The sequence below is a fragment of the Anabas testudineus genome, chromosome 18 (assembly GCF_900324465.2).
Source record: "Anabas testudineus chromosome 18, fAnaTes1.2, whole genome shotgun sequence".
NCBI classification, from domain to species: Eukaryota; Metazoa; Chordata; class Actinopteri; order Anabantiformes; family Anabantidae; genus Anabas; species Anabas testudineus.
In genome coordinates this window covers 5,130,313-5,146,325 of record NC_046627.1, presented here as the reverse complement: position 1 = coordinate 5,146,325, position 16,013 = coordinate 5,130,313, and the positions used below count along the sequence as shown (strand labels likewise).

Here is a 16,013-nt window from a genome sequence, read left to right as displayed (position 1 = left end):
CTTTTCCTGATGACACCAACATGAAGAGCAGAGCTGACCACTGAGCAGGAGACAGTTTATCTGTGGAGAGACTTCCTGAGTCCAGGTACTGTTGGATCTCCTCTACTAGAGAAAAATCATTCAATTCATCCAGACAGTGGAACAGGTTGATGCTTTTCTCTGTTGAGGGAGTCTCTTTGATCTTCTTCTTGATGTACTGGACTGTTTCCTCATTGTTCATTGAGTTATTTCCTGTCTGTGTCTGCAGACCTCGTAGGAGAGTCTGATTGGTCTGCAGTGAAAGACCGAGGAGAAAGCGGAGAAACAAGTCCAGGTGTCCATTTGGACTTTGTACAGCGTTGTCCACAGCACTCTGGTGGAGAAGTTTTAGTTCAGGTCTAAACAGTTTGGACCACAGAGAAGTTGACTGTTGTTCAGACAGCAGATTGACTCCAGAGTTGATGAAGGTCAGATGGACATGAAGAGCAGCCAGAAACTCCTGAACACTCAGATGGACGAAGCAGAACACCTTGTCCTGGTACAGTCCTCTCTCCTCTTTAAAGATCTGTGTGAACACTCCTGAGTACACTGAGGCTGCTCTGATATCGATGCCACACTCTGTCAGGTCTGATTCATAGAAGATCAGGTTTCCTTTCTGCAGCTGCACAAAAGCCAGTTTTCCCAGAGACTCAATCATCTTCCTGCTCTCTGGACTCCAGTGTGGATCTGTCTCAGCTCCTCCATCATACCTGATGTTCTTCAGTTTAGACTGAACCACCAGGAAGTGGATGTACATCTGAGTCAGGGTCTTGGGCAGCTCTCCTCCCTCTCTGGTTTTCAACACATCCTCCAGAACTGTAGCAGTGATCCAGCAGAAGACTGGGATGTGACACATGATGTGGAGGCTTCGTGATGTCTTGATGTGGGAGATGATTCTTCTGGCCTGCTCCTCATCTCTGAACCTCTTCCTGAAGTACTCCTCCTTCTGTGGGTCAGTGAACCCTCTGACCTCTGTCACCATGTCAACACGCTGAGGAGGGATCTGATTGGCAGCTGCAGGTCGTGTGGTTATCCAGAGGCGAGCAGAGGGAAGCAGGTTCCCACTGATCAGGTTTGTCAGCAGCACATCCACTGAGGTGAACTCTGTCACATCAGTCAGGATCTGATTGTTGTAGAAGTCCAGAGGAAGTCGACACTCATCCAGACCGTCCAAGATGAACACAACCTGGAACTCTTCAAACCTGCAGATTCCTGCTTCTTTGGTTTCAGTAAAGAAGTGATGAACAAGTTCCACCAAGCTGAACTTTTTCTCTTTCAGCACATTCAGCTCTCTGAAAGTCAATGGAAATGTGAACTGTATGTCCTGGTTGGCTTTGTCTTCAGCCCAGTCCAGAGTGAACTTCTGTGTTAAGACTGTTTTCCCAATGCCAGCCACTCCCTTTGTCATCACTGTTCTGATTGGTTCATTTCTTCCAGGTGAACCTTTAAAGATGTCTTCTTGTCTGATGGTTGTTTCTGGTCTGTGTGGTTTTCTGGATGCTGTTTCAATCTGTCTGACCTCATGTTCATCATTGACCTCTCCAGTCCCTCCCTCTGTGATGTAGAGCTCTGTGTAGATCTGGTTCAGAAGGGTTGGGTTTCCTGCTTTAGCAATCCCCTCAAACACACACTGGAACTTCTTCTTCAGATTAGACCTAAGTTTAGACTTGACATTCGAAATATCAACAGTATCTGGATGAAGAACAGATAATAAGATGTAACATTAATGACCTGGTCACAACAGTCACTGTAACAGTGATTTCTTCCTCCACTTGTAACTTTTCAACTCACCGTACAATCAAAACTATTTTAAAATGGTTTATCACCAACTTAATTGATAGTAATTAATAATTAGACAAACACTGTCAAAGGTATGTTTAAATGAAGGTTTCTCATTAATCAGTTAAGACGACACCAACAGTGAAAATGTGGGGCTCAGATAGAAATGATCATGTTTCTTACAGAAAAGCAGATTGCTGTCTTCCTACTGTCTAACAATAGCTCGATATGCTGCTAATGCAAATTTATTTATCCAAAAGAATAACTGATCAATAGAAAACCCTTGTTGAACTTATGGTAACACAGTTGCAGTCATGTATCTTTTCATAAAAACATGGTAACTCCTACCTCTGTACACATTGTGACTGATAGTGTAGCTAAAAAGTTTATATAAGAAATGACTGCTAGCATCTCCTCTGTAAATTAACTACACATTGATGCTATAGAGACATCACATAGAAACAACATGAAGTGAGGGGCAGTACTAAGGATGAAGTCAGGAAATTATGAAAGCGGGGGAAGAATGGAAAGGTCCAGTTGGTCTAGATGACAGAACATTGGAGACATGGAAATGTTTAGTAGAGACAGCAGTGGAGTGGTTAACCAGCTAATTTAAGAAAAGTAAGTGAGAGGATGTCTGATAAGTGGATCATTGTACTGAGGAAGAGTAGGAGAAGAGGAGAGGTGATAAACAGTGACTAACAATATTGTTTCATGACAAGAAAGAGCAGCACAGACGTGATGTTTGCTCAGGGATGTTGATGAAGAAATGAAAAAGAAGTAACTCCCTGTAAAATCCAGAATAGAGTTTAATGTTTAATCTATGTTGTCTGGACTAGAGACAGTGGCAGAGACAAAAAGACATGAGGCAGAGCTGGAGGTGGCTGAGTTGAATATATCAGCGGAACAGCTCAGGTAGGACGGTTCACAGACAAAGTGAGAGATGGTTCATGTTCAGAGGAGGGAGGGGGAGGATATCAGGAGAGGAAAGCTAAGGATGGAGCTGCCAGACAGGAGGAGGATAGGAAGGTCAAAGAGGAGATTCATGATCATGGTGAAGGAGACATGAGAGAGGCTGGTGTGACAGAGGAAGATACAGAGAACAGACCAGGAGACAGACAGTGTCCTAAAGGCAGCAGCTGAAAGAAGAAGAAGACATGGAGACAACAGGAGCTGTGAACGGTCTTTAGCTGGATTTCCTTCTACAAGTTTCTGTCTTATTGACGACCTCTAAGAAAACCTACAACAGTCAGAACAACTTAACACAGACTGATGTTCATCTTATTTTGTCTATACACTGTTGGACCTTCTGTTTTCATGGCACCTGCATGTTGTAAACAATAAAGAATGTCAAGGAAATACATCCAGAAGGTTTATCAAGGTTAAACTGATGGAGCCTGAGACTTGAATACATGTTTATGTGTTAAAATCAGCCTGTTGTGTCTACATAATGTTCCAGTTGTTTCATATCTTACCTTCCTGTGACTGAACTTTATTACGCTTAATTTTCTGTAAAATCAACTTTGCCACCTCCAGAGCGTTATCACTGTACATCTGGTACATTAAATCTATTGTTTCTAGTCTGTCTGCGTTCTCCAGTTTGGACTTTCTGATGTTCTGTAAACCATCTGCATTCTGCAGAAGCCACTGGAATTTCCTAAGTTCCTCTTCTCCCAAATCCTCCAACATGTGCAGTAGCTCCACCTTTACAGACCTCTCCATCTGTGAAACAAATCAGAGGCCATTATAAAAGAGACAAATAATGTTCAGCATCTCACATCATATAAACTACTTAGTGTTTTTAACAAGTCAATCCAGCTGCTCCAGTGTCTGGTTCGATCAGACTTTGTACTGGGCAGCTCCCAGTATCAATGTGTTAGTGTCAGTGTGAGACAGAGACGAACAACACTGGTACTCAGTAAACCTGAGCTGAAAAACTACAAATCTGATGCTGTGGAAATAAAACCTCTGTAACTCTTCAGTAACTTTTCCACCACTAAACAACATTTAGAGATAAACACAGAAAAATAATCTGATCATCTGTGTTATCTGAGAAAATCCTGGAGATACTTTAAAAACTGCAGGTACAGTAAACTTCCTCTGTGCCTCAGTCAAATCAAAGTCTAAATAGAGTTTCTACAAACAGACTTACTACACTGTAGGTCTGGAAATGACTGAGAATCAGCAGTTTGCTGTACAACAATCTACTCTAATGATGGCAAAAATACACAAAGAAGTAAAAGTACTGCAGATTTGACTGAGTTTAATGTGTATTACTGTGTAAACATCACTAATGTTGCAGCAGGTAAAGGTGAAGTTCACTTCATGTACTGACAGGTGGTGAATGTGTACTAATACATCACAGATCAGCTGATCAGAGTTTCTATGAACAATCTGCAAAGTAGCTGTGAAATAAATGTAGTAAATTAAATAGTACAATATTTTCCTCTGTAGTGGAGTAAAAGTACCTTCAGGTAAAGTACAAGTATCTCATCATATGTAATGAACAGAATGAAACGTGATACTATTACTTTGATAAATGATTTACTTTAATGTACTAACTACTTGTTGTTGTTTCATCTGTAATAATTCTCCCAGAGGTTCAACTACAGACCTCAGTTCTGAGTCCAGTGGACATGAAACACTGAACATCTGGGACTGAGGAAGAGACTACTTCCTGGAACACTGTCTTCTTTTACTTCTTATTATTTTCTATCTGAACATTATTTAACCCCATGAGTCCTGTAGTGAGGATCTACTGACAGAGAAAGTCGGAGCTGTTCTCCAGCGGCTGTCCGGCCGAGTTCAGACCGCATTTAGTGGCTCAGACAGCGGGAGAGCAGCGGCTCATCTCCGCCTCCTCCACAGGCTGATGGAGGCAGGAAAAGCTGCCTTCAGTCCTCAGTAAGTGGAGCTCCACAGTAACAACGACTCTGTGTTCAACTAGAGACCATCCACTAACTCTATGTCCATTAAAGACGGTTTGAAACGACACATTTGACTGAAATGTTCCAGGAAGTGAAACTAAAGGTCTGTTGAGATGAAGTTCGTCTGAAAACCAGACGGACACTTTCTAACTTTTCTAGCAGCATTGAAGCTGCTGTTTGTGCTGGAGTTTGCAGATACTCACCTCTAGTGATGAGCAGAGAAGATTCAGAGTTTCTAGTTTTACTGGTGGAAACGAATCCAAACTTTCCGACTCTTCCGTCTCGAACCACGAGGCTCGATCGAGTTGAACTGTTCCAGAAACAAGAAGCTGCAGTGAAGACATCAAGCTGCTGTTTGTGCTGACAGCAACAAATCCTCACATCCTGTGAGGTCGGATACAGAATCAATCAAATCTATTTGATGCTCCGTTTCCACAAACTTTGGTTTGTTGGTAAAAAGCTTCAGGAGATGATGAGTTTGTGGTTTCAGCGTCATATGACTCCAATATTTCACAATAAGGTTCAAATCCTAATGAAACGCAGTCATCATGTCTGTTTACTAATGAAACTCTAAATGTCAGTGAAGGACAGGGAACAAAGCTGTTCTTTGAACATGGAACTGCAGGAACCTCAGTAAATAACACAGAGGCTCAGTCATTTAGGAAAACTAATGCTTTATTCACTGTCACACTGAAACTATCAAAATAAAAGCACCTGAACTACACACTGCAGAACTGGAACATTCAACTCGTAACACATCATTATGATCACTGAAGGTCCAGAATATGAGGACATACTACTGGGTCAGAACTCATTGAACTGTCCCTGTGTGTGTTTAACACCTGAGGTAGAAGGTCCAGCTGTGGAACTTGTCTCAACACAAATGTCTTCTATAGAAATAACATTCAGTCACATTTGATCTCATTTAAAACACATTTCTCCAGCAGATGTCGCCAAAGTCAAACCACCTGTTGTGACAATCAAACGTCTCTTGCCTGTCAAGATCAAATCTCCAACTTTCCTCATTAGAACTCATCAGTTCTTCAATTCTATTGGTGGATCATGAGTTGAACTAATAAGTGAAACAGCAAATGAAGCAGTGATGAAGGAAAACATTATAGAACAGCTGGACGTGGATTCTGTGGTGTTCTTCTGACAGCTGTTTCTACTCTGCAGGACTCACACCTGGAAACACCAAGGCTACAGGGATCAAGGATGGAGGGGGCAGAGATGAAGGAGCTGAGGACAGACGACACAGTGAGACACATGTTGGACTGGCAGTAGCTTTGTCACTTGGTGCTGTGATGGTTCTTGGTATTTGTGGTTTTGTCCTAAACAAGAGAATCAACAAAGGAAAGAATTCAGCAGCTGTCAGCTCAATGTGACAATGATTTTTAGATTTTAATATATTTTACATATAAAGTAAAAACTAAGGATGACGTGTGATTTTAGTTTATTGAACCTTTAGTTTATGTAAAAGCAACAAAATGGAAATTCCTCCACTATGAGGATCTAAAACTGAGTAAATGTACATAGTTATTTACCAGCTCTGTTTTAATGTCAGAATTTGTTCTTTCGTTTCCATTTAGTCATTTATCAGACGCTTTTATCCAAAGAGACTTGTGACTAGTGATGTGACGATGAGGCTCAGCTGTGTTGTTGTGCATGTTTATTGTGTGTATTGATTTGAATTGTTGTCTTTCCTGTTTACATCATGAGCACAATAAGTCTTCAGAGGGAATAAATACATTTGACCTTATTAGGATGAACAATCAATATTTAATTCATGAATTCATCACTGTGGTGCCTCCCTGATTTATCCAGTATCTGACCTGTAAATAGCAGCAGATAAATAAAAAAGTATCAGACTCAGAGTAGAAGTACTCTATTTAAGTGTAATCAGGAACATGTAGATACTAATAAAAGTAAAAGTACACAATGCATTAAAATGTGACTTGAGATTTCACCACTGGGACAGAGAAACAGCTCAACTGTCCATTTGCAGCCCATGTTGTAGTCAGAGAGGGTTTTACATCAGTCGATATAAGAAGCAGAACAACCAATGAATGAGAAACGTTTCTTTTTTTATTTATTCATAAAGATTCAGATGCCACAGTGATTAGATGAACTTACTAAACTGTTGGCTCATCAATCATCATCGTTTGACATATTCTTTAGTCTGTGAATAAAATGCACATTTATAATATTTCAACACCAATATATATTTGTATCAACAATAACAAGGATCAACTGGGAAAAATTTGCAGCCATGTAATAATTCAAACAGACCAAACAAGTCCCATTGAATAGGACTCACTTGATAGTTAACAGACAGATAAAGAACAGAGGAGGAGGTCGTTATCAAACTGTTCTCCCACAAATGTTGTTTGCTGGAAACTGGACTTGCTGCAGATCATGTTCTGTTCCAACACCATTTTTGCGCTTGTCTTCCAGATGTGGACGTTAGTGATGTTAATGATGAAATAGAAAAGGTTTCCTTCTTCATGGGACACAGATTCTTGGCAGAGAACGTATATTCCAGATTTCACATTTAGTTGGATATTAAAACCCTCCCTGTTCAGTCGGTCTCTCACCTGTCTGGAGCGGTAACAGTCCAGCAGCAGGTGCTGTCTCGTCCTCATCACAACCTGTCACCAGACATTTGTTAGTTTGGAAGAGTTTGGTCCAGCTCCACTGGACCAGCGCTCTCAGAGGGAGTCTGTTCCATAGCCATATTTATAGTCTTATATGCCTCAATTTACATTCTCTTTAATTAGTTTGTATATAGTTTTAGTGAAGAACTGTTCCAGGTTCTATTAAGATACTGATCAATAGTATCTCCATATAACAGTTAGTGATGTGCTAAACTAGACCTAACAGACAAATCCTGACACCTACACACATTTTGTTCCAGTTTACTTTATTATTGAATGATGAATTTTACCTTCTACTTTTTGTTTTTCAGTTTTTTACGTGGTTCCATCAAAAACTTCATTAAATGAGTTTATTTATCATCAAAGCTCTTTACACAACTGTCATTTTATCTGGACTGTGAAAGTCGTGCAGCATCTTCGTGCACAGTTGGTTATTAAATGTTCCTAAACCTGACATCTCATGTGGATTCTGTAGTGTCGTGTTTATCACATTTACATCACATGTGAAAGGTCTCCAGTTCAAAACCAGGTGGAAACAGTTTTTATTTTTCACCCAAGATCACGTCTAGAGCCATAAATTGAATAAATAAATACCATTTACTATTTTTAATCATGACCGACTGAGGAGGTGCTGAACAATATCCAACTTGAGTGAACAGATTGAACTTGATTTCAGACCGTAGTTCACACATTGTGGGACCCGGGGACAACTGGCAAATGAATGAATGATGAAATAAATACATAAATAAGAACAAGCTGTAATATGGGTCGATACAGATACAGAGGGTAAAATAAGTATTAAGCACTTTGTCATTCTTTTCATTAAATATAAAACTAAAAGTGCTTTTCACATGAAATCTTCACCAGATGTTGGTAAAAACCCAAACACACAGTCAAGGACACTCTCAACTGGTTTCAGAGAGAGAAAGTAAAGCTGCTGGAGTGGCCCAGCCCAGGCAATTACCTGATTAGAGTCCAACTGAAATGTATGGAAAGAACTAAAGATCAGAGTTTAGAGAAGATTTGAAGACTGTTTGTGTGAAGAATGGACCAAAATCACAGCGAGCAACACACTCGACTAGTTTCTCCATACAGGAGGAGTCTTGAGGCTGAAATTACATCAAAGGTTTTTGTACAAAGTCTTAAATAAATTCCAGTCAGTGTGTTCAATACTTTTTTTACTGTCAATTCACATTATTGTACAGAACTTCATCTTTGGACATATATGGTTTGATGTCTTTACATGTGTGGATTACATGAGTTGTTACCAGCATCTGGTGAAAATCTCCTGTAAAAAGCACTTTTATTAATATATTTACTGAGACAAATGGAGATTGTCTCATTGATTCAAAGAATAATTCCATTAAAATCAGTTTTAAAATCAGTTTTAATGTTTCTAAGTTTTAAAAGTTTTACTAATTGTTTTTTGGGTTGTTAAATGAAAACTGACTATTAGGGGTTGAGGTCATGTGTGACTTTAATATCAGAGTTTGAAGAACATCCCCAGTTGATGGAGACTTGATTCATCCCAGAGGGAAATGTGAGGGACGCTGGCACAGACAGATGACAGTACAGAATCAAACCCAAACCATCTGAACACATCACCTTCATGCTGCACTTGTTCCGTCCCTTCTTCATCCACAGCCTCGTTGTGTTTGTCCATCACCAAGTGTGCTACAATAGTCTGGAGAACAATCCAACCTTTCACGGGATCCGGCATTTTGGTTCCTCTGGAGCTGCTTCAACGGATCAAGTCTGACTCGCTGTGACGGTGTATTTATATGAGCATCATGCAAATTCAAGAAACAGCACAGTTCAATGAGAAGTGAAGGACAAGAACAAGTTCTGACAAAGTTTCCTCCAACTCCACCATTGATTCATTCCATCAAGTTGATTATTGTTTGAAATGTAACTTACAGGAGGAGACGGTTCTAACTGGAGAATAAGAACCAGAAGAAACCGACTGAGGAGCAGCACTGTGGAAAAGTGACTTGAAATCCAAAGGAAGAAATCTTCCAGGAGCACAGTCACTTCACAACCCTCTCCCCACCGTGTTTCCGTTTCCACTTGTGACCCCGACATTGTCTCTGTGTAAAGACAGACTCGTTGTTGTCCAACTCCCAAACATTGATTTGTTCCGTTCCCAGCTTCACACTCCAAAGCCATGCTGTGGTTAGAGTCACTGCCTGTTTCCCACTGATCGTCCACTTGATGGCGTAGTGGAGCAAATGAAGCTTCATCCACACTTTGGAACAATTCACCTGAACAGCACCAAAACTCGTCCGCTCCTGTTCTTTGTTCCATGTTCAGCAGCTTGGGTTCAGAAGGGGAAATGTCCTGTTTGTTGAATGTTCCTGATTGTTCCCATCACATTGAAAGATTCCTAGAAACAGGAACAAACTCTCCACATGTTGTGTGCAGCTCTGCAAAGAGCCCCTGGTTGTTGGAGCAGTTCAGGAGCAAAGTGCTTCCTTTACCGAGTCCTTTAGGTCCTTTAGCTTCTTAACACGTCTTTATTAAAGCTTCAAGGACAATACAAACACTTCCATTGAACACAAACATCTGGACATGTGCAAAACAACAACATCATACATCAGAACTAGAAGAAATAGAACAACAACAATATGAAGAATCATCTGAACAACAACAACAGGAAGAACAACAAGAAGATTTATCATCAGAACAAGAAGAAAATGGGCTCAAAGTGCAGGGGGAGCAGTCAAATGTCCAGTAAGCACCAGGACAGCTGTTGTTGTTCTTCTTCTTCTTACTTGTCTGCAGACCGTCTTACTGTCTATTACTCTTTGATTTCTGACCATCATACATCTGGTTTTCCATCATTTTATTGTGACTATGGTGATTCTGAGCTGGAACATCTCCACCTGTTTGGTCCACATGTTCTCCCTCAGTAGTCCGTACATGATAGAGCTGGAATTAACATTAAAGTCCAGACCGAGACCTTTCAGGACTGTCCACACCTCCTGAGCTCTGTAACAGTCCATCAGGAGCTGTTGCTGTGTCTCATCTTGGTTGCAGTAGATCATGGGACACTGTTTAGTTGTTACCTAACAGCTCCATGAAACTACTGCTCTGACAGGAAGTCTGTCCACACTTATCAGCCAGCGGACGTCTCTCATACTCTCTGACAGATGTTTGGTTTTCAGGACTTTTCTCAGCTCCTTTCCCTGTGCTCCTTGTACATGTTTAGAACTAATTAACCTCCATGTTTAAATCTGAAAACTGGGACAGGACAGAGCTGTTGAGAAACGAGCTGTTCTACCAGACGGACGAGTCACTGGTCATTTACACTGGTGGAATATGGGAAGAAAGGAGCTGTAACTGTCTGATGTGGAACATGGAACTTGGTACATTTACTCAACAATTTGTACTTCACTACAGATCTGAGGCTCTTGCTCTTTATTGGACTGTTTGAATTAAATGGAAATGCTTAAAACACAGTTTTCTACCTTGTACTACGCTGCCTTTGTGTAACGACCTACTTTTAAATTGTTAGTTTCTTCTCATCCAGTAAAACCATCTATATCAAAGTTTGCTTTTGAAGTGGATTTTTTTCCACCATTATTAGTTCATTTCAGTTCAACAATAGTCAAACTCACGTCTGTGTAGTTTAGTGTTAGAACAATAGATGTAGCTCAGTTGTCAGAGTCGTTGTCCACAAACCACAGGGTCAAGAGTTTGACTCTTAGTTCTTCCTACAGTACTTGTCCTACAACTCGAGACACTGAAGCCCAAGTTGCCCTTGATATGAACATGTAATTGTTTTTGGATAAAAGCATCTGTCAAATAACTAAATGTGAATATCTCATATCCAAAACACAGAAGGAACAACGTTGGACATGAGGAGAACAGAAGCAATAGTAAGTCTGAACAAAGACACAGAACAATTGTGAGTTGTTCCAAGATAATAAGAAGAAGTTTGAAGTTCAATATACTTCATGAATCCTTTAAAGACAACTAACACCTCAGTGTCTGTGATCGACTATAATGAAATAACTTGTGATGTGTTTTGGTCCCAGAAAAATCAAATTTCCTGAGAACAATGAAGGAGGTACAGGAGAGTAAAAAACAAAACAGTCAAAAGGTGAGATAAGATAAGACGACACTTTATTGATGTACCAAAGGTCAAAGAGTCAAACTGACATCAACAGTGAACAACAACAGAACTGATCTAGAATCAATGTCAAATCTAGAACAAACAACAACAACATCCAGTGAGGGAGGTGAGAAACAGTCGATCAACAACGGCCCTGAACTGACAGGAGCCTTTAAGTAGAGAAATCAGGCAGATCAGTCTGCAGTTCTCCAGGTCAGTTTGCTGGGAGTGTTGGAGACCGGGAAGTCTGATGGCAGCACGGCCTTGTTTGACTTCATCATAATCATCATCATCATCATCATCAGGTCTGTGATCAGCGTGGAGGACTCGTCCCAAAGACTCTTCTGAGCACTTCTCTCCTACTCCACACCTCCAGCTCCTGGTGGATTTCAGCTCTTCTGAATGATTTCAGATGAAGTTCAAGTTCCTCTCCTGGAATCAGGCCTGTGTTTAGCAGGACTAACATCTAGGATCTGTAGCAGGCTAACTGTATGTGAAGTTCTCTGTATGTAGGTATGTTAGTGTGGGATTTCATGTTCGATGTGGGGAATAGTAAATTGAACTAAATCATTTTCACTAAGTTACTTATGATATATTTGAACTGTTTGTAGTTTGATGACAATCTCTTCCATCATCATCTTTACCAGTTGCTGCTTTTAGTACCCTGAACCTGGTGTTCCCTGAAAGCTGATGTTTGTTGTACTGTTTCACTCCTGTTACTAATGATATTGTCACACAGCACTCCAGTCTTTTTCTCCAATCAGCTTCATTGCTGAGCTCTGATAACATATTATGTCAAACATGTTGACGTCACCAGCTGCTAAATGAATTTAACCTGGGGTCAGGTTACTCCCTGTTTGATTCCAGCTACATGATGACAGATTGTTACAATGATCTATTTGAAATAACTTTTTCATTTATATTTATTTATTTATATATATATATATATATATATATATATATATATATATATATATATATATATTTATTTATATATATATATATATATATTTATATATATATATATATATATATATATATATATACAGAAAACTATCTGATTAACAGAGATGAGTGATAAATGTAAATGGATAACACTCTCAGTACTACACTGAACACAGAGACACTGAGGAACCAGGAAACAAGAAGCCAAACCCAGGATAAAGAGGTTCAGTGAATGTGGTGTTGAAGGTGTGGAGGTGGATCAGTTTGTCAGAGGAGACTCTGTAGAAGGACAGAGTCCCAGCAGGACAGTCCACATACACTGATACTCTGTGAGAGACAGAGGAGGAGATGAATGTTTCTCTGTTATTGTGATAGACACAGTAACCACCATCAGAGCAGCTCAGACTCCAGGACTGATTGTTCCATCCAAACACACAGTCATTACTGTGTCCTTTCCTTCTGATTCCTCTGTAACTCACTGATATATAAACAACTCCGCTCAGCTCAACCTCCCAGTAACAGCGACCAGTCAGACCATTACTACACAGCAGCTGAGGACACCATTGGTCAAATCTGTCTGGATGATCAGGATATGACTGATCCTCCTCCACACGTGTCACCTTCCTGTTGTTGTCAGATAGTCGTAGTTTTCTGTTCACTGTGTTTGTGTCGATGGTGAGTTGACAGAAATCTGATGGAGAGAACAAGACACAATCCAGCTGCAGTTATTAATCTATCATCAGTTTGATGAGGACTCATGACATCAGGGATTTGAATGAGTGATGTGACAGTTTGAAGATGGTTGAATGTTGCTGCTTTGTTTTCTTCAGTCTCATTAAAAACACACTTACACTTCCTCAGACCTGGTCTCAACCATCGGACTCCACCAGGCTCCACCCTGAAAGGAGGAGGGGGGTCAGAGCAGCACATTCTCTTTCAGCATGCACACATGGACATTACATGGCTCTCATACACACAGTGTGTTCTGGTTCTGTTCTAATGGAGGCTTGTATGTAGGGATGGACATTCAGCAAACAACTAAGGAATTGGAGTCCTTATCTTGGAATTCTACGGAGCAGGGAGGTGACATGGAGGAAAGATTTCAATTCTCTAGTTCACAGCAGTTTTGGTGTCAGACACCTGCTTTCAGTCTCACTCTGTCACCAGCCAAACTAATGTGACACCACAGGAAGCAGGAAACTGGAGAGCAAAGTCCAAGAGGCTCAACTCCACATACATGGACTCTGTGTGTGTGTTTTCCTCTCTCTAATGTCTGTGGACTGATCTCAGCTGAGCTTCAGCCGTTGTCCTGTGTTCAGAGGAAGTCTAGTTCACCTACAGCTACTGGATATTGATCATTACACACAGACTTTGTGGCTTCATCTGATTTGGTGTCAGATTTGTTGGAGCAGCCAGAGACAGAAAGTGAAAACAGGAGTTTGAGGAGAAAAACATTCAATCACAAACTAATTCTTCAACTGGGAACAACAAGGAGTTTTTCCTCTTTGACAGATTGTAATGATGAAATGAACATGTTCTAGTTCTGATTTACTGTCTCCTATATGACACAAGATCTCATTGTGATCTCATCATGATCTCATCGTGATAAGATCATGATGGGTGGACACAGAAGTTGCTGTTGCCTCTCCAGTCTTCGAGTGGGTCGTCAGTGCCGCAGTAGGAACATCTGCCCGCCACTCCTCATCCGGCACCTCTGGGTCGTCCTCCCAGGGGCTCTCCTGTCCCCCTGTCTTAGCCTTGTTTTCTCCCTCGCTGGATCCTCTGAACTCTAGACTTTCTGTGAGTTATTTTCCTGCCTTTCAGCAGTGGTTTTCTGTTTCTTTTTCTTTTGTTTTCTTTGGTTTCTTGTTTTGTTAATTTGTACCTGCCATATTTGTAGTTTTATGTTGTTCCTTTGTCTTCGTGCTTTTGCTTGTTTGCTTCCTTTCATATCTGCCTTGTTCCTTTCCCCTTAAATTGTGACAGTTCTCATATATCTGGTTACTGGTTTCTCTCCTGAGATCTGGCATCACTGGTAGTGGTAGTAAAGCTGAATTTCCTCACTTCAGAATCTAATGTAACACCTGATTTCATCATGAGGAGATTTGTTCACCAAGTCAGAATGAGACACTGAAGTCAGAATTACAGGAGCTCCCCTCTTTTCTTTGCTGAATGTAAAGTGCTTCAGTGAAGATTTTTCATCAGCTGAGAGGAAATGTTTCCAGCACAAAACTACTTTCTGCTGCAGTGTTCATCAACACGACTCCACAGTGAGACACAAACAGATGCTGAAACATTTTTCTTAATTTGTCATTTCTTCAAAACAAAGAGGTGCGTTTGTTTTACTGATCTAAACAAACAGAGTCATTAATTATTAACATCCCTACTTCCTCTTCAATCAGACATTGTCTGTGGCTGCTGCAGGCCTCTACATACCTGAGAGTGTCCAGTGTCCAGTGTGGATCCTTCAGTCCAGCAGACAGCAGCTTCACTCCTGTGTCCCCTGGATAATTGTAGCTCAGGTCCAGCTCCCTCAGATGGGAGGGGTTGGAGCTCAGAGCTGAGGCCAGAGAAGCACAGCCTTCCTCTGTGATCAGACAGCCTGACAGTCTGCAGACACACAAAACAACACACAGGAGACTTAGTGCTTTCGTACAGACCAACATCATAAACGTCTACATGACCTACGGGTCGATCTGTGGTATATTTTTATCAGGTCATATATAATAACTTATTTATACACAAAATAAAAAAAAATCTAAACAGTTAATTAGTATTAGTATTTTTGAAACTCTAAGAACTACATGAATAAGACAATCAAAATTCCTCATGGAGACAACTTCTCTGAGTCCAGAAAAAAAAAAAAGCATAAAAATATCCTTATGATAATAAATCCTAACATGAGAGTCTCCAGTTTACAGTGTGGATTCTCCAGTCCAGCAGACAGAAGCTTCACTCCTGAATCCTGCAGGTCGTTGTTACTCAGGTCCAGTTCTCTCAGACTAGAGGACTGGGAGCTGAGAACTGAGGACAGAGCTTCACAGCTTCTTTCTGAGAGGTTACAGCCACTCAGTCTGAAAAACAGTGATGTATAACATGACAACATTTGTGTTACTGTGTAACTGTTTGGGTCTCTCCCAGTTATTTAAACTTCATGGTTTCCAGTTCATGGTTTCAAGTCAACATACTTACAAAGCTTTTTTAGCAGCTTTCGCCACTGGTATTAGCCTCTGATGAGCCTCCTCTAATGTAGAGTATTTCTTCAGGTCAAACACGTCCAGATCTTTTTCTGATGACAGTAAGATGAAGACCAGAGCTGACCACTGAGCAGGAGAGAATTTATCTGTGGAGAGACTTCCTGAGTCCAGGTGCTGTTGGATCTCCTCCACTAGAGAATGATCATTCAGTTCATTCAGACAGTGGAACAGGTTGATGCTTTTCTCTGCTGAGGGAGTCTCTTTGATCTTCATCTTGATGTACTGGACTGTTTCCTGATTGGTCGGTGATTTACTTCCTGTCTCTGTCTGCAGACCTTGTAGGAGAGTCTGATTGGTCTGCAGTGAAAGACCGAGCAGA

The 16,013-nt window shown here is 40.7% G+C and overlaps 2 protein-coding genes and 1 long non-coding RNA gene across 3 annotated transcripts in view; all 3 read right to left on the bottom strand.

Moving 5' to 3' along the window:
* Window positions 1–5,035, bottom strand: part of LOC113168130 (NLR family CARD domain-containing protein 3-like) — a 43,972-nt gene extending 38,937 nt beyond the window's left edge. The window contains exon 1 of the mRNA XM_033326644.1: window positions 4,928–5,035. The gene's annotated coding sequence lies outside the window, so the exon portion shown is untranslated. The remainder of the gene's footprint in view (window positions 1–4,927) is intronic.
* A 1,273-nt stretch (window positions 5,036–6,308) lies between these two features.
* Window positions 6,309–7,190, bottom strand: LOC117153086. Its single transcript, XR_004463516.1, has 3 exons — window positions 7,042–7,190; window positions 6,858–6,903; window positions 6,309–6,556 (listed from the first exon to the last, which is right to left on the bottom strand). It is a non-coding gene; the product is annotated as an uncharacterized LOC117153086 (long non-coding RNA).
* A 5,354-nt stretch (window positions 7,191–12,544) lies between these two features.
* LOC113155588 (NACHT, LRR and PYD domains-containing protein 12-like) overlaps window positions 12,545–16,013 on the bottom strand; it is a 246,698-nt gene continuing 243,229 nt past the window's right edge. Inside the window, exon 16 of the mRNA XM_033326635.1 lies at window positions 12,545–13,128. Coding sequence (XP_033182526.1) covers window positions 12,599–13,128 — 530 coding nt within the window. The 3' untranslated portion in view covers window positions 12,545–12,598. The remainder of the gene's footprint in view (window positions 13,129–16,013) is intronic.